Source organism: Carassius gibelio, chromosome B13 (genome assembly GCF_023724105.1).
Source record: "Carassius gibelio isolate Cgi1373 ecotype wild population from Czech Republic chromosome B13, carGib1.2-hapl.c, whole genome shotgun sequence".
In the NCBI taxonomy this organism is placed as follows: domain Eukaryota; kingdom Metazoa; phylum Chordata; class Actinopteri; order Cypriniformes; family Cyprinidae; genus Carassius; species Carassius gibelio.
Window position 1 is genome coordinate 18,614,685 of NC_068408.1, and position 27,345 is coordinate 18,642,029.

At 35.7% G+C, this 27,345-nt stretch overlaps 1 protein-coding gene across 1 annotated transcript in view; it reads left to right on the top strand.

The window, feature by feature from the left end:
* LOC127969979 (pro-neuregulin-3, membrane-bound isoform) overlaps positions 1-27,345 on the top strand; it is a 334,295-nt gene that overhangs the window by 210,358 nt on the left and 96,592 nt on the right. Inside the window, exon 2 of the mRNA XM_052572139.1 lies at positions 740-869. Coding sequence (XP_052428099.1) covers positions 740-869 — 130 coding nt within the window. The remainder of the gene's footprint in view (positions 1-739; positions 870-27,345) is intronic.

Sequence of the window (27,345 nt, forward strand, 5' to 3'; positions counted from 1 at the left end):
TACAGTAAATACAATATAAGGCTGAGGATACACAGGGCAACTTTTTGAGCAATTTTGCTGTGCAACTTTTTTGAGCAATGTTGCTTAGGCACTTTCCCACTGAGAATGGGTAGCAAATTTCTATCTGGATACTTTAAATCAGTCATAGGTCCTGTGTCTTACCTAGTTGCCCGTTGATGCCAACATTAACCAAAGTTGCCCAACAGTATTGTTAAAAAAGTTGCCCCATGTATCATCAGCCTAAATGTAATTGAGGAATTTGTATGTTATGATCTAGTTGAATGATGACATAATTTTCTTTTTTGGGTGAATTATCCCTTTACTAACCTTCATGCCATTCCTCACCTGTATGACTTGAATTATTTCTTTAATGTAGCATTATAAAATATATTTTAACTTTTGTTTCAACTGTTTTTGTCAGCATGAAAGTCAGTGGGGTCCAAAACAACATTCAACTTTCAATTTTGTGGCCAAAAAATAAATGAACAAATAACAATAATAATACATTTTAAAAAAAAAAGAGAGAAAGATGTCTAGACAGAAAAAGGTCATACAGGTTTGTGATTTTTTGGTAAACTTTATCTGCAAATATGTGGCATTATCCCCTGTATTATGAGTATTGGTCATCTTGGTCTCTCTGACTCACTAACCTAACTTTTTGCTCACCTGGCTAACATATTTTTTCTCTTAATCTGTTGCCTGATGTAATTTTTCTCCTCTTTTCTTCTTTATCCTTCAGCATCACCAACTCTACCGCCTTTGAAATCTGAGCATTTCAAGCCATGTCAGGAGAAAGACCTGGCCTATTGCCTGAATGACGGGGAGTGCTTTGTCATCGAGACCCTGAGCGGCCCACACAAACACTGCAGGTATGACTGCACTTCCTGTTTCTGCAATGGAGGGAAAGGGTCGTCCTAGTGTTCGCTCAAGAAATAAATGCAATCACTACAGATGGGAGGCTCAGCGGTTTCAGTCCGATGACAATTCCATGACCCATTTTCTGTTAGAATGATCCTTCTGGAACAATCTGCCACTAAATCTCACTCTCTCTCATTTTGTCTTCACCTTTCCCTCTCTCTCTCTCTCTCTCTCTGTCTCTCTCTTCTCTTCCGCCTCCTTTTTCCTACTCGTGTCTCATTGCCCTCCTCTCTGGGACTCTCGCTGTTGCATGAAGCTCTTAGTCATGCTAACGATGACAGCTTTGTCATAGCCTGAGAGCTGTCTAAGGTCCCTTCTCTGCTAATTAAAAGTGGCACTTTGCAGAAGTTCATTAGAGGCTTGTTTCGGCTCTATGGGCTTTTTTTTTTCAAGGTTGAAAATAGGATTCATAAAATGGAGGCAGAGAATTTCTGACATTGATGTGTTCACCTTTTGTACGAAGCGTGAGCACCATTTCAAATAACATTTCGTGAAAATGAGGGTTCACTGCCGTAGGTTTTGCATGAGCGGTCATTTCCTCATTTGCCTAATGGAACACAGAGACATTGCATGTTTGAAACTGAAGAGCCAAGAAAGAGCAGAAGCCAAGTGTCCTCATTTTAATCAATGGTAATTGGTGGTGTTGTTTTAGGTGGCCCATTTATTTGACTGAAGCTTAGCTAGTTCAAATGCTCTGTCTCTGATTAATTCCCTGAACATTATTCCCTCTCAACTTAAAGCCAAGGACATCCATGCATCTGTCTGTTCCTCAAAGCAAGGCGGTGACAGTCTCAAAGGATCAATTCACTGGAGAGGGTGGATTCTATAGAAAGATAATGCTATTAAATATATTTGCATGGCAGGGCTTTTCAGAGCATTTTTAATCATCTACTGTACATAAAGCAATTTGTGCTGAATTCCACTCTTTATTGATATATCAAGCATTTGCATACCTGAATGATTCATGGTTGCATAAAAGTGTGCTTTTATCCTAACAGAAAGCGACAGGCACTGATTTGATATGTTTGGAGTCTATATGAACTGTATTGATACTTTAGATATGTTTTGAGACCCCTGCTATTCAGGATGTTATATACTGCTGCTTCCCCCAGACCGACCTTGATCTTTTTTTTTTTCTTGTTCTTTTTTCTCCAGTGAATGCATCTAGTTCACCCAAAGAGTGTCTTATTATTGTATTAATAGATTTAATGGTGTTTTGTAAGTGTGGCCTAATTTTTTCTAGATGTAATGATTGACTAATGGCTCATGTGCCATTATGTAGTCATTGTATCTAAATAAAAAACCTGGCTGCTTGTATCTGACTGCCCTTTTTGAGTCTAGCACAGTCTGACGGTGTAGTTTTTGTATTAAAATTAGATATGCAGGGCTGCATCAAGAAGTCAACTTTCTATAACCCATTACACATTTACATTAGATGGTTTTATGTGCTGCTTTTTACTGGCTCTTATTCAACACAAAGCATTATGCTTGAACTGTGCAACCAGTCACTTTCTCAGTAAGCTTATGTTTGCTCTCACCAATTTGCTGAAGTGCTATCACTGTAAGGGTACTATCGTGTTCAAAGATCTAAAAGCTATGCTAAGTACCATGTACAGACAGTGTCCTCCAAACATGTATGATGCATCGGCTACCATGGCATACAGACATGGTCCAAAATTAACACTGCCAAGCACTGAAATTGTAGAAATATATATATATATATATATATATATATATATATATATATATATATATATATATATATATATATATACAGGAAGGTAAAGAGTCAGGGGGAAAATTGGGGTTAGCCAGAGTTTAGCAGACATATGGAGAGAGAGAGGGAGAGTCAAAACTGTGTTTAAATAGGCACAACATGGCAACCGGTAGTTGCTGCTCACTATGAGGATAACAAATGTTTAAAATAACTCTGCTTGCGCATCTATAAGAAATAGGCATGACAGGTAGAGAATCCTGTTTTCTTGGCTGTTCCAAGTTAAACAATCCCTTTGTGTGTGTTGACCTAGATTCACAGAACATGTGGATTTTTAGTTGCGCTGCCTCATCTGGTCTATAGACCTATATAAACAGGAACAGGAGAGTGTAAAGGCTTACATCAATGTAATTACATACATTTTGGACAGTTGTGCATTGTAACCCAGCCATGTGTTTTAGCAAGCTGACAAATTTAAACTATAAACACCATATGGGATATTCAAAGTGTTGAAAGTTCATTATGGCCTATTAAAAGTTAATATTTTAGTATGATCAATCAAAATGGGTTTTCACCTTTACCCTATGCTATCACAATACTGTTAAGGATTATTAATAACATTATAGGCCTACAGAAAGAGACAATGGATATATATATATATATATATATATATATATATATATATATATATATATATATATATATATATATATATATATGTATGTATATATATATATATATATATATATATATATATATATATATATATATATATATATATATGTATGTATATATATATATATATATATATATATATATATATATATATATACACACACACACACACACACACATATATATATATATATACTGTATATATATATATATATATATATATATATATATATATTATGTTTGCTCTCACCAATTTGCTGAAGTGCTATCACTGTAAGGGTACTATTGTGTTCAAAGATCTAAAAGCTATGCTAAGTACCATGTACAGACAGTGTCCTCCAAACATGTATGATGCATCGGCTACCATGGCATACAGACATGGTCCATATATATAAAGAGGGAGTTTTTATTGCTATGTTTTAATGTTCAATTTATTTTATTTTATTTAATGTTCTTTATTATTATTTTTATTATTATTATTATTATTTTTTATGATTATTATTTTTTTTTTCCATATATGTCATTTACTTCACATCCAGTAACAAGATTAATTTTGAGATTTCATTTCAGATATCTAAAGTTTAGGACTCCTGTAGCGTTGGATTTTTGCTTTTTTTTTTTTTTTTTTTTGTTGCCATTATTCAACAGCTGCTGATGTTTAAAAAAAGAAGCCTTAATTGTAAGTAGTTTGTGAATATGAAATAGTTTTTCACACGTACAGTACATTTTGGTGGGGTTACATGAGTCCTGTAATCATGCGTCTGTCAGTCTATCCTTAGAATTTTTCAGAAATGGAACAGGTTGTTTGTGCATCTTTGTTTCAATAAATGATCTTTTTTCACTGTAGACAAAGCTTTGAGTTCTCAAAGTTACAGCATGTTTTTATAGTGAAAGTGGAAAAGAAGCATGAATAAAAGAACAATGGAAGGTGTGAAATGAAAGAAATTAAAGGAAATCTTTGAATCAGCCGAGCTGGCACTGCCAAAGCCCAAGTAAGTCACTACTCGCTTATCCTATCCTGGAGGTTGGCATTGGATTTCTCCTCGGCTGCTGGGTATTTGACTCTTGTTAGCGTTGAGACGATAAGCCTCTACTGCCACAGCAACACTGCAACAATCCCACCTGTCAGTGTGCCGCCACATGGGGTCGAAACAGGAGTTGAGACCTCACGAATCCCCTGCCAATATCACTGCAGCCGAAGGGCCATGTGTACACTGCTAAAGGCCTCTGGACTGTTGGGATGGAGCGAGATCGTGAGATTAATTTCAATGGGCTGTGGTGTTGTAAGGTTTTAAATTGGATGTGAATTTTGTGGTTACAGCTTATAGCCTGAAGCTATGATGCAAATATAGGGCGCATTTGCAATGGGTTTTGTCAGGGGAGGGATTATGAATGCATGCAAAGCAGATTTATTGTCAAATATGCGTACAGACATTGTCTCATGAATAAGCAGAGAGAGAGAGAAACAGAAATGGATGTATTATTGAGTATTCTTGTGATACTGATTTTATTGTTAAAACATCACAACTCATCATATGATACAAAATGCCTGCCGCTGAAAGTCTAGAATCAATGAGAGGAAAATTCACAGAGATGGAAGCCATTTTCGTGTCTCTATCTTCCAATTTGCAATTCATTGATCCGGAACAGTGAGAGTTGGCGCTCCCCAGACATTATAAAAGGCTTTTCTCTAGACTTTGGTCCAGTTCACAGACAAGTGGCCTATTTTGTTATTTCAAATGACATTTTAAATGCATTTTAAATGGGAGGACAGTATATGTAAACTATTGTTCTGATGTATTTTTATGTATATATTGTTTATAATTTTATATATATAAAATTCATTCAGAAAGGACAGTATTTACATTCATAATGTTACAAAGGATTCATTTTTTAAATAAATGCTGTTCTTTGAACTATCTGTAAAAATATAATACAGTTTTCCACCAAAATATAAATTAGCACCACTGTTTTTACATTGATAATGATAAGAAATGTTTGTTTTTTTTTTTAAGCACCATGACATTTAATCTAATTACATGTACTTTATTTTTGGGATCTGATTACGTAATCCAGATTAAATGTAATCAGTTGTGATGAATTTGTGAATGTAATTTAAGTAGAGAGATGAAAACATTAAGCACTAAACACTGAAAAGTTTTGTGAATATACTTTCCAAGAACCCAGCTTGCAGCAGTGGGGATCCTGTTAGTCAATCCTTGAGGCGCAGAGCCTCAAAAGGACACCTATTCTAGTAGCTTTGCATGCCTCTGACACAAACATTATAAAGATTAGACTTTCCTTCTGGCTGCTGTGTTGCTAATGTACCACAACAACCGCTGTTGCCTTGAGAGTTGAAGGTAGACTGCGGTTACACACTGAACTGGCCATTTAGAAAAAGAAAAAAGAATTAAGCCCTGTAACCTCAGTAAATGTTTTTTCAGTGTTTTCCTCTGATTTGCCGCCTTTTCACCAAACATGCTTCACTCTTTGATACACATAAGGTTTGCCTATGAAGACTCTGACACTGTGGATGAGTCAAGATGTTTCTGTGCCAAATCTGAGGCATAGAAAAGCCCTCCTCTTATCAGGCCCAGAATGACCCTCCCATGCTGAACGAAGCACAACAGTAGGTTCCCATGTGATGGTCATCCACCCATGTTATGGAATAAGATAGCAATGGTGTGAAATCTGACAAGGTAAAACTAATAACTGTGTGTAGAGAAAAGAATTTCTTTCACACTGCTTCAGAGCACCTCATCCATGAGAAGCTATCCTGAGACTCAATGCTCTAGCAGGTCAGATTAGAGAGACGGAGAGGAAAAGAGAGTGTTAGAGAGCTCTGCTGTGAAGTGCAAATGAAAGTAAAATGAATCTGAATTAGTTTCTAGCACATTTTAATGCCAATGTTATTTTCCAGAACTGGATAAAGGTTTGGTGAATCTGAACAAGCGGTGAACTCCAATTATAAAACGGATTGTTCTGCAGTTCCAGCTTTATTTTATCACTCGAGTTATAGTCACAGCTATATATATATATATATATATATATATATATATATATATATATATATATATATATAGTCACAAAATGACACTTAATTTGATTCAGTATAATGTTTTTCAATGAAAACGTATTAGTATTTTGATATATTTATTATTCAAGTTTTTAATCAAACATTTAATTGAATTAATTTAAAAATCTTAATTAAAAAAAAGTATTTTTACAACTTTTTTTTTTTTTTTTTTTGGCGTTCGCTAGATTAATAAAAAATAATAATAATTAAGGTACAAATATTTCATTTAGTTAAATATCAGGCACTCATAAAAGTTATAATAAAAAAAAAAGTTGTATTACATAAAATTACTTATAAATTGCTGGTTAAAATATTTTGGAGTATATCATGTCAGTATGCTTGTACAAGACACCGAAATTGCAACCTTAATGCTTTCTTCATCTGACGTGATGGTTTGAAGTGGTTTCTGTATCAGAAACAGCTGGGAATGTCAAGCAGGACTGGAAATAAAAAAGCTAATATTCTTTAGCCAGAAAGAGATAATAAAGAGCGCTTAGAGAAGAGAAAACAACAGAAGACATAAAACATAGTGAGAGGAATATATAGGAAAAGAAAATTGTGAAAAAGGATTTGAGATCTTTGGTTAAGACATGGGTGTCTGCAAGTGATATGGTGGAGAAAAAAAATTGAGATGTGGGATGGTTTGAAAGAAGATGTGCAGAATGATAGGAGTGGATAAATGATATTTTGCAAGGATAGAAAAGAAGGACACAAGTAGTGAAAAGAGGTTTGGATGGCAGAGGAGCACTCATTTTTGCTCTTGCAGGTGAGAATCTTCTTAACGAGGTTGAAACTGGAAATTAAAGGCACTTGTAATTTCAATCACTCGTGCAGCAGGCCGCATGCACACACACTTGAATTTTGAAACAGAATTTACATTCTGGTTCATCTCAAGCACTTGTCGCATGTCAAACCACAGTTTTACTCAACCAAAACAACAACACAAAAAATCATTAATTTTCAGCATCAAATGGAAATTCATGAGGATTTGTAAAGGGGAGACTCTAAAGCCTAAATGAAATGATTTTTTCTCTCTTTTTCATTTACTCTGCTACAGATGCATTACCCCCACCAGCAGTCAGTCAATCAGCTTATTATTCTATAACGTATGTGGGGTTTAGATATTTCAGTTGCCCCCACAAACTCTATTTCATGCGGCACTGATAAAATATCTAGTGGAACAATACAAACAGCACGAGCACAGCCTTGTCCTATAAAGCCTTGTTCCCAAGGTCTACATTTTCCTTAAGGACAGCCAGTTAACAGCAAACACTTATCATGATAAATGTTAGAGACTTTTGTAGCTCTGGTGTGAAGTGCAATCTACTTTCTGCTGGTGGATAAATCATTCAGTTTTCTTATGCATGTATGTTTCATTCAACCAATGACAGTGGAAAAAGAAAGCAGAGAATAAGAGAAAAATATTATGTACTCAACCTTTGTTCACTTTGTCTCCCAAAGTGATGGCTCATTCCACAAGCATGCTAGTAATCCAAGCACCCCCTTAGGGCTCTGCCTTGTATACAATGCATCCTAATGATTCTTATTATTTAATGGTGTCTTTTTTTTAGAAACAGCATGAATGCAGTCTAGTAATTGGCCTTAACCATAACTTAAATAATAGTACTAAACATACACAAAATGTTGTTACATATTAAATTATTATTAGTATTATTATTATTTTATGAAACTGGCAAAGTAATTCATCTCATTAGAATAATTTGTTCGGGAATGGAATAACACTGGTTGTGCTGTATTTTGCTGCATGTTTAAATAGAATTTCCATTTTTAGGAATCAAATTATACTGGTTGTGCAGTCTGTTCATGATTCATAAAAAAACATGTTGCAAATTTTTTATTCACTAAAAATAATCAACTTATTCATTCATTCAATGATTCAAATAATTCATTCGAGAATGGAATTATATGGTTGTGTAGTCTGTTTGTGATTTGTTAAAAAATTAAAAAGTTTTTAAAGTGTGATTCACAAAAAAAAACAAAAGAATCATTATTCGTTTAAGAGTTGGGATTCACTGGTTGCATGGTGTGTTTATGGTTTACTAACTACTTAGTAAATAGTAAAAAATAATAATAAATTCATCATCATTACCATCATCATCATTCGTTCAAGAATCATATTACTGGATTTTTGATTTCCTAAAAAGCACAAGCTCAAAAGAGTGGCTGATTGCACTGTATCTGTTTGATTCACTAAAAAGAACTGACTTATTAGAATGATTGCTTTGTGAGTCAGTACAAACTGGCTGTGCTTGTCTGTTTTGTGCTATAGATTTATTGTGTATTGCAGCACAACTGGAGAAGTATTGGAATAGTTAACAGAACTAAACATTCTCAGTTCTCTACCTTAAGTGTGCTGTTTCTATAGTGCGTTTTGATGCATTTCTAACTATTTTCTGAACTCTTACTCCCTCACAGCGAGCCAACGAGCTGTGGTGGGATCTTTTGATCGTAACCAGCCCTTCTCTAAAGCCCACTTTAGTGAATAATTCTCCCTGATTAAGTGATGATTAGGATCACTCTGTTAATCTAGCCCCGCTCTCGCCCAAGGCAAGAGTTCAGTCAGAATGCAATTTCCTTACCTCTTGAAGTTTCAATTGATTTGTGTTGACTCCATTGTTATTTCTAATTAATATGGTTTAACAAGATAATTGTGCAACTGTATTAGCTAGCTTTACCTGATTAATAGCAGGGAATTTCCAATTAACATGCATGCAACCGGTACAATTCAAAGTGCAGTTCCTTTTTCCGGCTATAAAGAGCAGGTCAATTGTGCAGATCTTGCGTGCCTTTCACTGCCCTTCATATTGTGTGTGTGTGTGTAGGAAGCCAATAATAAACAGTAAAGCCCCGATTGACTAACAATTTGTTTAGAAATAGCATGCACAAAAAATATCTGATGAATAGGATCTGCTGAGTCTTTCAAATGCACAGAATAGTGTATCGTGCAGTTCCTGCAGGTTTCCCTTAGTGAATATATGTCATTTGGAGCGTGTCTATATAAATAAGGAAAATAAAAAAAGAATGTGCAATGTAAATATATTAAATAGCATAAATTATTTTTCATGTCTGGAAGTCTTTTCCAAATCAACTGTGTGCATAATAATTTAACAGGTTTATTCTAATATGTATTGAGCAACAAAAAAGAGCCTTTGGACTGAAAAATATAAAAAAATGTACTGTACTGAAACTGTTGACATGCATTGCACACACACACACACACACACACACACACACACACACACACACACACATACACAATTATAGATCACAAAACTGGATAGATTGTTGTAAAACTGCTTAACTTAATAAAAATACTGAAAATTTGCGATCTCCTTACATATTCTCAAACTGTTTGGTTACCTCTTATTCTTGTGTGAATTTCTTTTTCACGGATTTGCCAGACCTGGTTGTACATCAATGTTCAACGGTGGTTAGGAGAGTTCGTGGTTTGAAGTTTGGAATTTGTTTTGGTATAAATAATTAGTTAATTGGTTTAAAACTATACATAAGTTTCACTGCAACTTCTTCAGACAAGCCTCCTGAAACCAGATTGACTTGAGCTATTGACTATTCACCCAGTATAGAAAATGTGATATGAAACTCTCTGAACATCTGGTATTTAAATTACAAGGAAACATTTCAATTTGGGTGTTTCCAACCTGTTTGCACAATATTTCTTAGTAAATAACCCACAATACACCTAGACGAGTGTATGCAATTTGTTGCACAAACAACATCTAGAAGTCTTTAGTGTAATGTTTGATCACTTACCTACACATTTACAGATCCACACTCGCATCCACACACATTTACTGTAATAACACCACTCACATTCGGTGAAACTTGACAACTGGCACATTGGGTTTGTTTACCTTCCAGTCTTACTGCTGTCTGCTTTTACTGACAGGCCAAGAGAGAAAATGAGAGGAGATGGGAAGGCGCATTACACGCAAATAACATGAGAAACCTCTTTGCTAATGTGCAAACAAAGTAACATAACCCCAAAGCTGCTGGTGTATATGAGGGTGAGAGAAATACAGTTTCTAAGTAAGGAATCCCTTTCAAGTCAAGAAGTTTGATATGGTAATTGCATGCAAATTAATGCAAATGAACCCTTATTCCCCCCAAATGCTTATTTCATTTGTGTGGAAGCATGCAAAAGCACAGTGATTTTCTTCTATAAAAAGCTAAACCAGATCAAATGAAAAGATCATTTAAAAAATAAAAAGGTCTGGGCAGCCTTCCATTGCCCACCCAAAAAATACCCTTCAAACCTTGAAAAATGTTATTTGCTATTAAGAGATATAGACGAGACAGTCTCCAGCAATACATAAATGCAAGAGTAAAGGTAAATTTAAAATAATAATAAGAAAATGAATTTAAAAAAAGAATGAAAAGTAGAGGAGTAATACCAGATATAGTGTAGGGCTGCAGTGTTTTGCATGGCTAACCCCAGGCCAAATACAGTGATGAATGTATTCATTTGAGCTATTACTATTAAATTTGTATGTCACTGAAAGGTTAGCCTTGTCTGTCTCTGCTTGCACCCATCTATCAATCTATTTTTAGCTCAGCGCACATGAATGATATTGATTCTTTTGGAGTCTAGAGGGCATTCGGCATCTACCTATCCTGTCCTCTTATCTGGGAAGTTTTATTCATCTTTTTCCTGCACCATATAGATCTGTCAGTGTGTGTCTCACTTTGATGATGTTATTGTTATTCCGTGTCTTACTGACAACCAGCTGCCTGCTAGATGTTTTGTTTTGTGCCATTCTCCAGCTGTAATGTATTTGTTTTCTGTTGTAAATTCAAATTAGTGGTGTTTACTGACATTTCCTTTGTAAAAAAAAAAAAAAAATGGAGTATAAAATTTTAATTATAGAATTAAGTCACCCATGTACTGTTTAGGTATTAAAGTGTACCTTTAAGGTAATATGCATCATTTCGGCATAAATAAAGTAAAAATGTGCATTTTTCTTTCTGAGATTATGAATAAATGTAAGTGGATCATCATGTTATCAAAAGTTTTAAAACTTCTACATCCCACTAGGCTATTTACCATTATACCACAGCTCTGACATTTTCTTTTTCAGCTTTTTACATTTCTGTTTTTATATTTTTCTATCCATCTCTGCCTTTGCTTGAAAGCTCTTCTGCTCTCAGCGTTCTGATATGAACTGTAAAGTTGCTTCCCCTTAGCAGTAAAATAAACAGTTGCTGTTCTTAATAGCCTGGAGACATCGCATCACATTTAAGTATTCTTGGTTTATAGATATTTTGCTTTAGTAACGCTTCAACCTGTCAACCGTTAAATATTTACAGTTTAAAAGTTTTGAAAATCCCCTATGCAGATGTTTGCCTCTCAACACCCTCTCGCATCATGTCAACATCTCTTAGCGATTCAGTGAGCTGTTGCCAAGGTACCTTGCACCAGAGATTTTTGTTTATTCACTCGTTTTATTCTGAACCCATTATTTAGCTTGTTGAGAAAAAGTGTATAGACAGACACACACTCATATTCATACAGACACACTCAGACACACTTCGTCTCCGAGGGGAGTTTATAGTGACACTTTGCAAGGTCTTAAGGTTTTAACAAAATGTTTCTAAAAGTTTGGACAACTTTTACGCATGATCTTCAACAATAATGCATCGGCATTAGAATTTAAAAGGGGGTTCTCAATACAATCGCTGAATATACTGAATTTGAAGTGAGATTGTAAACAGGATGTGGAATTGCAATTCTAATTTGAATGTAAGGGAGTAGAAATTGAGGTTCAAATAAAGTCAAGTCATTTTTAAAAACTGTGCATGTTTACTTAGCCTTTTTAATGTTTAAAAAGCTTTGAAGACTGAATATATCAATACATTTCAGAAGCAGTCATTTTCTGCCTTATATTCTTAAATGCAAAAAGCTTCAAATCTTTAAGAATACTGTTCATAATGAGTTTCCTTTCAGTACAGTGTTCTACAGCATTATCACTGTAAGTAATAATATGTTTTCATAATGTGCCTGAGTACTATAGTAGTCTAGTCTTAAACATACTTCATGAATGGATAAGCGACATAATGAAAGGCTTGACCTTTGAGCCATTATATGAAGTGCACAAAGCATGCCGTTGCATTGCAAAAACAGCAGCAACTACATTATTGAATGCATATGTATTCAAAGGATTTAGATAAGGAGAACTTGTATGGAATGGAAGCAACTTCACCTGACTCTTAATTGGATGAAGCCCTTTAAAAGCCAAATAAATCATATTTCTATTATCCTCGTGACACTAAGTGTTGATAAGAGCACTGCCCTTTGCAAATCAGCAAGCTCTGGTTTTCTATGCCTATTGCACTTAATAATGGAGCATCAGTGTGAGAGAATCTCAGCTGAGTACCCAGACTGCATGCAATATGCAGGACAATTTGGCGTATCTGGAAAGTTCATGAGAGGAAATGAAAGACTACTTGAGGAATTTCCATAACTAAAATCTCATTCTGATTGCATATATTTTCAACATACTACCCTGGCCTTATCAGTGAGAGTATAGCACAGTAGCCCACAATAGTGTGGATGCGTTACAGCTTCCTATATTTTGAAATCACTTTTTACTTCTCAGAGGATTGGAATTGGAAGTAGTTGTGTGCGATTATTGAAACCTTCAACTCAAATGCAGTCAGAACCATGATCAAACATCAGCTAAATTGGAGCTGGCAAACACCAATGCTGAAGCATAATATCTTTATATAGGGACATGAGTGCAATTGTGTCATTCTTTTTCATTTTGTTCTAGAGAGGCATCTGCTTTATTGCACACTGAAGAGCTTTTGATGTAGTCTGGGATCTTTTCTGTCTTAACTCAAACCCGAGAATTCATTGCTTGTGAGTAATGGCAAGCATGTCACGCCGCTAGCCTTGGCATCCATCACTGAACCACACCACAAAACCTCTCTATTCACGAACACGACAGGACTACACGAGCGTATTCATGGGTCTTATTCACAGAACCTCTCTGTTCCATTCCAACACCAACTGTATTCATCGAACTTTAATGCTTTCTTCTGTTTTCCAAAGCTATAGGATTTAAATCTCTTATTTCTGTTACAATTAAATTGAACTGTTGCCATGACGATAGAAAGATTGCAAAAGGGAATAAAAATAAATAAATAAATAAATAAACACAGGGAGCAAGGGGCTAAAAGGCTTATGATTACTATATATATATATATATATTATTTTAGATGAAACTATTAGCATGATAATTTGAGGAAAATATAAATTATTATATTATAAATAATAAACAAATATATATATATATATATATGTTAATACCTAATATATATACATAATTTGATTACAGACTTATTTTAATATGTATACTGTATATACAGTAGGTGTGTGTGTGTGTGTGAGGGAGAGAGAGAGAGAGAGAGAGTGTGAGAGAGTGTGTGAGAGTGTGTGTATGTATTAGTGCTGTCCAATGAATAATCGCGATTAATCCCATCCAAAATAAAAAAAATTGTTAACTATATATATACAGTATACAGTATACGCACATTATGTAAACAAATAGTTTATTTTGGAATGCAATTAATCATTTGACAGCACTAGTATATATACAGTATATATGGTGTGTGTATGTATAAATATTCAGCATACTTGTTTTGTTTTTAGATTTCATTTTACATATTTGGGATTGGATTTTGTTTCGTTTTTTTTTGTTTTAAATGCTATTCTGACTAGTCTGCTCGACTAACAATAAATGGTTCTATATTTATATAGGTCTTTCAGTCTGTGTAAAATACATCTAAATAAGCCATATACTCATTCTTTATGCCTTGAGAAATAAATCAATATATTTTGAACAGCCCTTTTGGCCCCAATTTTTCTATGCTACAGACATGCAAACAATAAACCAAAAACGACTGTATTGGTTTCAAACGTTTCCTCAAAGAAAATGGAAACTTTTAAGACTCCTCCACGCACGGGGAATAAACAATATTATTTTGACCACTAGCACCGCTGGGTAAACATGTGTGGCTTGATTCCAGATCTCTTTTTTGGAATGAAAGTTGCTAAAACTAGCGACCTTGCACCTGTTCCCGCATAGCAGGCTGGCCTAAGTTATATTTCCACAAACCTGCAGGCCAAGCAGACTGACATAATGGAATTTAAAAGAATCAACAGAGATTTGAAGTGCTCACAGAGGTGGCGCAATAGCCTGCAGACACGTTTGGAAAACAAACACACAGTTCCTCACCTCACATTGAAATATGGCTCATTTCATCTCACTGCTTTCCACATCTGTCATGACTTTTGTTTTTTGTCTTGACATACACAGGGCCCACTGCAATGGGTTTTCTTGCCAGTAAAGCATGTGGGTACAAAAATGTCAGTGGTGTGACCCTAAAGACTAATTCCGCTGAAAATAACACATCATCACTTTTTCTGTCTTGCCAAAGAGTCTTCACATTCATCATGTGTGTTGTTAACAAGGTTCAAACGACTGTTCAAAAGACTGCCTGTGTAATCCAGGAGAGCATTTGTAATAATGAGCAAATCAGAGATTAATGAGCCAATGAGAAGACGTGAAACAGCAGAAATATTTGTCCTTTTGCTTAGATGGTGGAATGAGCTTGAAGTGAGGAACTCTAAATGTGCCTAATTACGCCTCTCAGTTTTCCTCACCCACTCTACTCTAAAAAGAGAATAATAGCTAAAATGCATTACAAGCAGCAACACTATCTGTTTCTGCCATTAAAAATACATTAGTTAAACAGAATGAAGAACAGTTCTGAAATCTTGGCCTCACAGTTTCTGTCTACTTCAGTATGATGTGAATGAATGCACCACTTGCGTATTAAATTGAGGATATATGTGCCTCATAAGCTTCTGAATGAGTTCAGTCTTCAGATATCTGTCAGCAAATGAGTCTTCTGAAGCATGCTTAACTATGAGGGTTGTTCGACTCATATGACCACTAATTATACACAATGTATGTTAAATACTGCAATGGTTAATAGTGAAAATAATTAGGAATGTTGTGTAGTACATATGAAGCAGAACAAGAATCTGTTCTTTTTACCCATTGGTAGTACATGAAAGGGGGCAGGGTTAATCATTCTGCACTCCTAAGATTTGAATCCATAGTTTAAAGGCATTGAAAGCTTTTATATCTCTCTTCACCAACAGTGCAACTGCTGATATGATTATAAAACCATTAGGTTTATTACAGAAGGAACTTGAATTTATACAGGAAATGGTGAAGGGATGGTTCACCCCGAAATGAAAATTGTCATCATTTACTTATATTCTCATCTTCTTCTAAACCTGTATGACTTACTTCCTCCTGTGGAACACAAATATATATATATATATATATATATATATATATATATATATATATATATATATATATATATATATATATTTTAGGTAGAGCATCAGGGACTAACCATCTCAGTTAACATTTCATCTTTTTTTTTCCAGGAAAAAAATCACTGCAGTTGAACAGTGACTGAGCCTTTTATCCTGTCAAACATCTGACCAGACAACCACATATTATGATAAAATGGAACTGTTTTATAAGGTGTCGATTTCATATGAACTCATGGGATTTGTTTAGAAATATATAATAAAAAAAAAATAATATAACAATAAAAAAAAGTTTGCACGCATCAGATTGTACAAAAATGTGTGAATGAGAGCATACAAATCAGTCACCAGTTTGCCAAAACACAAAGTAGTAACAAATGTCAATCAGAGTGTATTGGTAAATGTCAGGATTTATATTTGGGTGAACTATCCCTTTAAGGCCACACTGATAATGAAGATTTTTATCATTAATGCAAAGTTGCATCATCTCAGCAGGCATTGGAAGAATGTTTATGAGAGTGCAGTATTGGGTAGCCAATGACCTAATGATGCTTTAAAGAGAGAGAGAGCAGGCTGTAATATGAAATGGTGTTATGTTATAGCTCTCAATGTATCATTAAATTGTTCTCTGCTCTCACTTTCTCTTAAGGGAGATCACGACTAGACATAACAGGAGCAGTGTTACATTGTATGAGTATGACTCAGTTTGTCTGTATATATGCTTGTAAAAAAAATCCTGCAAAACAACTTTTTAATTTAACTGCAGGGTTAAATTTTACAACACACAAACTGCAAAATAAATAAATGATGAATTTATTGCTTTTTGTTTGCTGCAGCTGTACACATTCATGCACTATTCTGTTACATGCCTGCGGTTCTTCTTGCTGTGTATTTACATAAGTTACACTATCATTTTGAGTCTGTTTATGCTATAGATTATCTTATTGTCCTGAAGCAGTACTTAGAGAGCTGCAAGGAGCGCGGGGTTTGCTTGTGTTCACTGCTTGATCTTCAGCTGCTGGACACTGGAGAGCTAAGATTTTTAGGCTTTACTGTGGTGGCAAAGTAACTTTATTACTCCCTATTAGTGTACAGCATGGAGGCTTATGGAGATGTAAAAGGGCAGATCGATGTGGTGCGAGGTAAAGTGAATGACCAGCAATGCGTTTAATAAATCTGAGCATCTTTGAGGGACATTCCACCATCCTGAGCCATAAACTTGTTTGCCTTAACACCAGTGACTTGAAAGCTGTGGATTATGCGCACATACAGTATAGACTATTCTCTCCTGTCTGTTGCATAGGGGGGTCTTGAGCACAGCACTGTGCCATGCTCTATCTGTATTTACAGTCACATACATGAGGTTGATAACATTCTTTATAGCTTAATATAAAAAGCCATTTCACAACAGATGTCTGTGGGCATAATTACTATACCACAGGCTTCAAGAAAGATGTGTGGATTCGTGTAATTTGCTCAATGCCTCTCAGGATATTTAATTCTTGTACAAACAGCACCATGTAATTATGACCCCATATACCAATTTATGCACCATTGTTTGTGTCATATTTTCCAGGGACTTATGGGAGCCTGATACTGTGTGTCATAGGGTTTTCCATGGGGAATTAATGTAATGAAGAGGGCCAATCTGTAGCAGTATTTGCTCAAGCTTCAAAACAGCAGTGAGCCTGTACAGTATTTCTGCAGCAGTGCCTGTCAACGTGTAGAGGGCAGCAATGCTCACACTCTATTAGGGATGCAGCAAACGATTACTCTAATCGATTAATCTAACGATTATTAGAACGGCTGATCGACTAATCATCGATTATTACACTGATTAATCAATAGAGTATGATTGATTATTCAGCTTTTGATATTAGTTAAAATAAGAAATAATGCTGTGAATTGTATCGTATCGGCAGCTGCTTTAAATGTATCTTTAATGCATCATTTCACTGGCTATGCATTGAGATGTGTCTCACACTGGCCTCAGTTATGAAGATGTGCATCCCTGTTATGGAAGTATAAAATAAAACTCCTGCAGAATTCTTATGTTCTGGAAGTATTTTGTAGATAACTTCAACCCTGTCATGGCAACATGGGGGAAGTTGCAATCAGTGTTTGAATGTGACATATCAGCAAGTCATTGTTTTTCTGTTCATTCCAGATGTCCTTCTTTTGATTGCTTCCCTGCAACTTTTTTGTCCGTATCTCATTTTCTCTGAAACTTTTGCTGCACTGATTAAACAGAAAATGTGCTATGGGTTGCTGAGATCACAGATTCCAGCTCTGGGTTTTATATCCTCCATGCTCTTTCTCTCTTCCCCTCCACTTCGATCCTGCTTCATTTATGTCTGTTACATCATGTCCGACAAGATTCTGGCAACAAGCAGTCTGTTTGTCCACACTAAAAGAGAAATTATGGTGCAACACATTAAATCCCAGCTAATCAGAATGATGTGGATGAGTACCAAACAAATAGAAAATGTTGTGTCACTTATTCTGGCTATGGCTGGTTTAAATTTACTCTGATTTATATGGATTAAATAGTTTTTCTCACTTGTGACCTTATGGAGCTGTGCAAATTCAGGACATGGTGTTGTTGTTGTTTTTTCTCCATACCAGAGCTCTCCTCGTGCTGTCTTTAATTAAACAAGTTAGTTATGTTTCTCTAATTGAAGTGAACAAGCAGTGTTCCATGAGGTCTGACATTTATTTTAACAACACTGGGACTTTTCACCATTTATATAAATATGCTTGTCTGGTGTTTGTGAGCTGTGAGTAGTGCCGAGTGGAGCTTTGTGATTTTGCCTGGAGCAAAGAGTGTTTTTTTTTATTATTTAAATATTGATTTCTCTAGCTTCAGGATCGGTCAGAGAGGGTTCTTTTTTCTACCAGTTAGCATAGAAAGAGTGGGAAATAGAAAACCTGGAGTAGAGCTGAAGCAGCATTATTGCAATAAACACTGTTGCACCAGTGTGCTTGCATTGCTTGTCGAAAGGCAAAGCTTGTCTTATATATATATATATATATATATATATATATATATATATATATATATATATATATATATATATATATATATATATATATATATATGTAACAAAAGGCACTGGACAATACACAATTTAGCTTAAAGCAGAATTTGACTTTTTTTTCAATATGCCTTCAGTTCTAAATAAGAAATGAATGAGAAGAGGCACTTATCATGATATATATATTAGAGAACACAGGTAGGGCTGGATAAACAATATTGATTTCTCTATTTTAATGATCCTATTTTTAACTAAACAATACTGATTCTTAAATTCAAAAAAAAAAAAAACATTGTTTTCAGTTAATGAACATAACATTGTAGCATGCATCCCATCCAATAAATCACAGTTTATCGCAACTTGTTACCTTTGATATGCAACAAAGTCTTAAAGTTCAAGAGAAGCGGCATTGTCATTGTGACGAGTGGGGCAGGGCCGAGAGTTGTGGGAACGGGGCAAGTTCGGTGGAGTGATTGAGAAATGAGCGACACCTGCTCGACCCACCGGTCTCGAGTCCCACGGAGGAGATGGAAGGATATAAAACAGGAGCGACGACAGTGGAGGATGAGAGAGGACCAGGCTCGGGATTTAGTTTGTGGTTGCTTTTTATTTGTGCGTGACAGTCGTCCGCGAGGGGGCTGTCGCGCTGTTTTGTGTTTATTTTGTCATTAAATCTTATTTGATTGTCCGCCTCCTTCTTCCCGATGATTGTGAAGTTTGTACATCGTTACAGTCATCTTCTCTGCTGTAATACTAGTTTCAGCATGAAATTAAATGAATAATCATCCAAAGGTATGTTAAAAGAAAGAGTACTACTTACCGAAATCTGTATCCTGTCTCATGTAATCGCTCAATCAGTGTTTCAGTCACGCAAAGACATAAACAACATAGTACCAACTGAATCTCATATGTTTCACGGCATTGGTTTAGATGTTTTTTTACATGTACTCTACCTGATATATATCCATAATATTCGACATTGAATCAAATCCAATGAAAAGGTTGAATAAAACAGAAAGCTTGTGAATCAAAATCGAATCACATCAAGAAATTTTGTGTCAAACCTGTCCTAATCACAGGTGAAGCACACTTCCCTGACAGAGGATGTAAATAAGGATTCCAGTTGTTCAGAATTCTGATAGCATTGTCAGGTTGTGTAGCTCAAATGTGTGCTTTGTATCATATTTATTTTTTTTATTTATTTATTTATTTTTTTTCGAGACTGAAAGGTGCAGCGAGCTCTAGGAAAGTTCTCCTACAACTTCTTTTAAACCGTATGTGCAGAATGAAGCTCCCGAAGTTGCGTCTTTTAAATTATTGCAGAGATCCTGAAAATCACTGTTTCAAGGTACAATAGCTCAAGTCAGTTGCCTGGCAACCGCTGTCATATCTTTTCTACCGATACGAACATCGAGTAGAGGATGAAATTAAGTTTTTTTGTTTGTTTTTTTAATTAAACTTTAGCAGGCATCATAAACTCAGTAATGAGAGAGATGGGACTTTTTTATGACTAAGTAATGCCCTTGTGTTTTATCCATGAATGCTGCCCTTCTCTTAAAATTGTGAGAACACCAAGATTATAAATATTAAAATTAAGCTAACTTCGAATACTGGGCAAGACTAAAAAAAGACTCAATTAGAGATTAAGTTCTGATACAAATTAGTAATCACAGTCAGACTTTAAGCATTCACTGCAGTCAAGGTTAGAGAGTCATTGGAGTTTTTTAACTCTCTACCGGAGGAAATATTAAGCCTAAGGGACGGAAAGTGATTATGTGGCCATAAATGAACCTTGTAATGCAACTCAAAGTTGTGAAAACATGTACTTGAATCATTGCTACCCATGCTGGTAAAAAGCTGGGAAAGTTAAAAAATAAAAATGAATTCAAAGCACTGGAACAAAAGGAAGATGAGGGGAAAAATATGTTTGTGTTTGTGACAGCTGTCCAATATTGTCTCCTCACCTCTGGCTCTGTGCTGTCATCTGCTCACTGACTAGCAAATTACTTCATCACTAATCCATTCGGTTATTGGTTTTATTTTAGAGTCTAGTTAATTTTGACTTGCAGTGCCCTTAATAAAACTGTGCCCCCTAAAATCCCCCGTCTCAGTAAATAAGCCATTGATCGGCCGGTAAGGGTTTGCTGCCTAAATAAATATGGCTAATGAATAAATGATGAGAGGAAATTGGATGGGAATGAAGAAGGACATTCAGAAAGATTGCTTGTTATCGTTTTTTTGTTTGTTTGTTTGTTTGTTTGCTTCTTAAATAAGGCTGGCCAAATATAGACTGTTTTGTCTGTCTCAAGTCTTTTTGCGGTAGACAATTGGTGTATATATAATCTAGAACTTTGATTATAATTACCGTATTTTTCGGACTATAAGTCGCACCTGAGTATAAGTCGCATCAGTCTAAAAATACGTCATGACGAGGAAAAAAACGTATATATAAGTCGCACTGGACTATTAGTCGCATTTATTTAGAACCAAGAACCAAGAGAAAACATTACCGTCTACAGCCGCTCTATGTTTTCTGGGGTAGGCTACAGGACCAGTGAGCAGCATAGAGCGCCCTCTGGTGGCTGTAGACATCAATGTTTTCTCTTGGTTCATTTCTCGTAGTTCATTTCTCTCAGTTCATGTCAAATTAATTTCGATAAATAAGTCGCACCTGACTATAAATCGCAGGACCAGCCAAACTATGAAAAAAAGTGTGACTTATAGCCCGGAAAATATGGTACTTATTTGGTTTAAGCTTTTTTTTATTTATTTATTCTGAAATCAGAATATTTAAAATAAAACATATTTTTTTATAATTGATGTCATTGATATACGTATATGATTTTTTTCAATGTCTTCAAAATCACTGTTAGTCTTTTGACATGTAAATAAATATACAGATCATCCATGTTGTGACACGTGTATCAACAAACACTTCATCCTTGAATTGTCTTTGAAATTACAGTAGTATTTAAAAAAAATAAAATCACAATTAACTTTACAATTGACTCCCTCGTGTAAGATAACCTTTACTCCTAATTGTCTTTTTTTTTTTTTTTTTTGTCAAGTCAAGTCAAGTCAAGTCTGCTTTATTGTCAATTCTTCCACATGTACAGCACATACATACAGAAAATTGAAAGGTACTGCATAACAGGAATGACCAGCAAAATCGATAAAGATTCTCAGTCATTCAGGTCATTGTAGAATACTAGCCGTGTTGTTTTTAGAAGTGGAAAACATATCCGAATGCTCCAGAATACATTTCTTAAGATATTCTTAGGCAGAAAATGAAAAAGAGAAGGAAAGAGAGGGAAGGTTGCTGCTCTGTCTGTCTCACTCAGGGTGTGGAGGGAATTAGAGGCGATTATGTGACTGTAATTGAATCCCTCTGATATGCAGCGTGGCCATTTCAGCTGCAGTCCTGCGATCGATATGCAAGGCTAATTTAATATTCATTTAATCCCCGCCCCCACCTCCACCCCACCTTTCATGAGAGCTTTATCCATATCTACAGTTACACTTGCTACAGTTTTTCTCTTCCTCTTTTCCCTCACACTTGCACCTTTGCTGTTTCTCCCTTAGGCTATGGCAAATGTAAACGTTTTCACTGATGTGTTAATGTAGCATTATAAAATTATTTATTTTTTTGTTTTGTTTTGTTTTGTTTACCTCTTTAAGCTCACATTTAAATTTACAGCCAAAAATAAAAAAGTACAATTGCCAGAATTTAGATCAAAATGTTTCTGGCATTACAAACCGCCATACTGGTGCCTTATAACCACATTAATGATTTAATTAATGATATAATGTTAATATATCAAGCTACCTAAACTATCAGCGTTTTACCTTAAAGGGGGGGTGAAATGCTATTTCATGCATACTGAGTTTTTTACACTGTTAAAGAGTTGGATTCCCATGCTAAACATGGACAAAGTTTCAAAAATTAAGTTGTATGTTTGAAGGAGTATTTCTGTTCCAAAAATACTACTTCCGGTTTGTCACAAGTTTCGGAAAGTTTTTTTCGAGTATGGCTCTGTGTGACGTTAGATGGAGCGGAATTTCCTTATATGGGTCATGAGGGCACGTCTGCCGGAAGAGCGCGCACTCTTTACTAGAGAAGAAGAAGAGCGCGCGCTCCCGTATAGCACAGCACTGAGAGCACAAAACACTTCACTGATCAGAGCAAGAGCGTCGCGAAATGTCACAAAAGAAGTGTGTTTTTGGTTGCCAGGGCAAGACAACCCGGTACAGATTACCAAAAGAGAAACAGCATTAAGGGACCAGTGGATGGAGTTTATTTTTTACAGAGCATCAACGGAGCTGTGCAAGTGTTTGTGTTTGTTCCCTGCATTTCGAAGATGCTTGTTTTACAACAAGGTCCAGTTTGACCCATGGATTTGCACATCGCTTATTTCTTAAGGATAATGCAATACCAACGAAAAAGGGTCACGATCGTGTGTTGGAACCGCATGCGGTGAGTAAAACTGCTTAAAATATCTCTGTGTTATTAACTTAGCTATCCGCGTGTAAGCACATCAAGTAAACAACATGCGATGTTGTCATCAAACTGCACGAGTAAAACTGCTTCAAATATCTCTGTGTTGTTAACTTAGCTATCGGCGCGTAAGCACATCAAGTAAACAACATGCGATGTTGTCATCAAACTGCACTTTCCACATCTACAGCTTAAAAGAAAAAAAAAAGACGACAAAGAAAGTGGAACTTAGTCATTTTCCAAAACCGCTAAGCAAATATATACAGTTTCAGTACATACCACATAGAGACTGATTGCTGATGCTGCTCTTGTTCAGTTTCAGCCTCTGGATCTGATTCTGGATCATAAATATACGCTGAATCTGACTGTTAGCCGTGGTTTGTTTTGGTTGGTTTTGTCCTCACAGTGTCACAGCTTCCAGACGTGCTCAACACAAAAGCCTACTCCCGCTCGTGATTCTTTAGCTCCGCCCACACGTCACGCCTCCAGGCACTCGTGTTTTTCCGGGAAAAATCGGTACAGACTATCTTTCTCTTATGAATATAATAAAACTAAAGACTTTTTGGAGTTATGAAGGATGCAGTACTACTCTATAGGTACTCAAGATTAACAGGATATTGAGTGAAAACGAGCATTTCACCCCCCCTTTAAAAACATCTAGGTTGGTCGTTTTATCGAGTTTGTACGATGTATCAATATATTCTTTAGAAGCGATTCAATATGAGGCAATACCATTGATATACAGTAGTTTGATATGAGCGCATCTGAAAACATAGCAGAGGACACAGACTGACCTGCTGCGGAGAGAGTGCATAATCCAGTTGTTCTAAACATGTGACAAGATTCATATTAAGGCATATAAAAACTGGTTTATTGACATAGTTTATTGTTTTTCGTATACTAGTTTAAGCAGCTCAGCCCATCAAGCTTTGACAGAAACTGACAGTGACAATAGGCTACTCGCGCTGTTTAATGTGTTTGAGATGTGCTGTCTTCCTGAATGCATACCTTACATTTCACATGTATTCTCCATCTGTAAATGTTAGAAAGCCATGTAGAATAAAAATAGCATAACACAACTTTTGTTTTTTTTTGTTTTTTATCACAAATGCTTTCAAAGTCTTCCAGTACAGACAGAGCGCAGGGGTCTCAAGACAATTTTTAACAAGTTTTCAGGACAAGATTTGTGAACTACTTTTAGCATCTAAACAATGCAATGCTCACAGAATGGATTCCTGAGGACTGAAGGCCTGGGGCAAACTAAAGAAACAATCTACAGCCTCGTGTAATTTCTAAACGTAATGTTTTTGTCTGCGATAATATATCTAATGTCTTTGACCTCAGTCGTGATTTGTTTGTTCATTTGCTGTTTCATCCTTTCCTGTTTATCTCCTTCATCCTGCACCACTGTTTTCTTTCTCCTGCTCTTCTTCTCTTCTCCATCTCCACACCTCCTCCTGTTGTCGGCTAGCGGTACTGCTGTGGGATTACATCCACGTGAGAAAGGACTTCCTGCTGTTTTGACATGGCTATTATTCTAATTACACCACCGAAAAGGACAAGGCCCTCTTCAGTCTCAAAGGGAATGAAAGTTCTCTGCTAGCCTTTCCTTTGGGTTGAAGCAAACAGAGCACATCAATTTCACATAGCGGTCCTTCGAAAGCCCCTTAAAGAAGTCAAAGGCCTACCTGTCCGTCCTTGCAATTAAAATCAAGCAAAGAAAACCAAGCTTCAGTATCACAAACTTTTTCTCATAGTGTCACTCTCCTCAGATGTGAGGCAAACAGCTATGGCCTTGCCAGGGTGAAGGGATGTAAAGTAAATATTTTATGACCGTGGCTCTTTCTGCAGCTATTATAGTATTGATCTAAGGAATTTATCAAGTGGACTTTAAACAGCTTTCTCAGTTGAGAATTCGTCTGAGATGAAAGGTATGTAAGTTTGTTTCCCCTACAAAAAGCTGTAATAGATCACTTATCAAACACACAATGAAATTGAGAACAAATGACCTCAGTCTGCTGCCATGCCCGCTGTATGTTAGTGCCAACTTTGGGTGATGAAGTGTTTTCTCACACGCTCTTTTCAGCCATTTTTGGAGTTTCTTGCAGCTCACCCTTTCATACGCTGTCGCCATGTTCTTGACCTTGCCTTGACCTCAGGGAAAGAGAGTTGACTTCTGTACGTTGGACTAGTCACCGTTTTTACTGAAGGTTACTGAATCAATTAGCAAGTAAAAGAGCATGTGACACTCAGTGTGAACTCTTCACATTCACATGTTTAGGGTTAATAATGTTCTTGTGGCTCGCTGTCATTACTGCTGTGCCTCCTGATTGATGAAGTGCCGAAGATACAAAAAATAAAATAAAATAAACTTTCAATTTTAAGAGAATTTGTCCAGCAATGCCATGAAATCACAAATGTGAACAGTAATGCATCCAAAGTATGTTAACTTGCTGTGTCATTATGTTCCATTTTAATTAACTGCAGTATATGATGACGTAGTAAATAGCAAGTTTTTGTGGTCCATGGGGAAAACACCCTGCATGTGACTCTCAGAGGATTTTATATACCCAACCTTACACTATAGAGGCCATATCTAAAGCTGATTTTACTTCTTACATCTGCATTCTTATTTCTGTTTCTGATGCCATTCCATCTTCGAAGTCTAGTGTTTAAATGCAAAAAGTCACACCTACAGATATTTTCAACTATATTCACATTGCTTTCTTTTTCTAGTTTTAGATGCGTATTTGTATTGTAGTTTGGAATTTTATATCTATCTATCTATCTATCTATCTATCTATCTATCTATCTATGTAGTCACTGCATCTGATAAAGGTTGAGAAAAAAAAAGTGTTTTTGCTATAATATAAAAAAAATAGCTGATAATATATAGAATTCAATTAACGGCTGCGTGTATACATTCACTGTTTCACAATGGCTATAAATGTGGCTCATCTAATCAGATTTTTGACTTTTAGTAATATTAATGCATCTTTCCTCCCTAATACGTAGGCAGAATGAGACATTTAGCTTAATACTTAATTTTAAAAAGTCTCCTGCTGAGTCAAATATGACTGCATAAATTGCTTTAATTATTCAGTATTGAAAGAGACATTGTGCTATAAAAATAATGAAGTCTCCGCTAATACAGCCCTCATAAAGCACGGTTTCAGATATGGGCTCTTTTGCTTTGCAGGCCAGAAATAAAACTGATTTTATATGCAGAACAAATATGAGGGAGAGAAAAGAACTAAGCAGAAGGTGGAGGAGTTCTTCACATGATACTAATATGACTTTGCCTTACGGACACATCTCCTTTACTGGCATTTAGAAATGAAAATATAATTATTTTATGTCTCTCTTTCTAAATGTTCTGTGATGTGTCTCTCCGTCCATCTTTTTTTCTCCCTGGTTGTTTGCTGAGGGCGGCCTGCTATAAAGTTGCATCACCATTAACATCAATCTTCAAATCTTCAAGATATAGAGCTGAGAATCCTATTATTGTTTCCTCCTCCCCACCCAATCACAGACAGATATGCTGACGCCAGAGCATCACATTTTTTCTTGATATGAGCCTCTCCCACAATATCAGATTTTAGGGACGCATTCCACTTCTCTCTGGGGTGATAGCCAAGCTCAAAGCTTCTGTTTTGCCACTTTATCATTGCTGCTGATGATATTTGTTGGAAATTAAAATCTTGGGAGGACGGCATCAGAAAGCAGGAAATGAATCTGGAAGAAAACATTGTATTCACATTCTTTCTTTAGACTTTTCTGTTCAATTTAAAGAGTAAAACGATGATGAAACAAACAAATGCTAAATGTAAAAATCCAAATTATAGGCCAATAAATCAAGATAACATACAGTATAATGTATAGCATGTTTGGTATCTATGAGTTGGAGTCTTAATTTCCTGAATATTCATTTACATTTTATTTAGCTTCCTTTTTTCATTTTAGTGTTATACCAATCTTGAAGGTTTGTCCTTTATCACCAACTCAAATTTCATATTAAACCTTGCTAGAAGACAAAGGCTC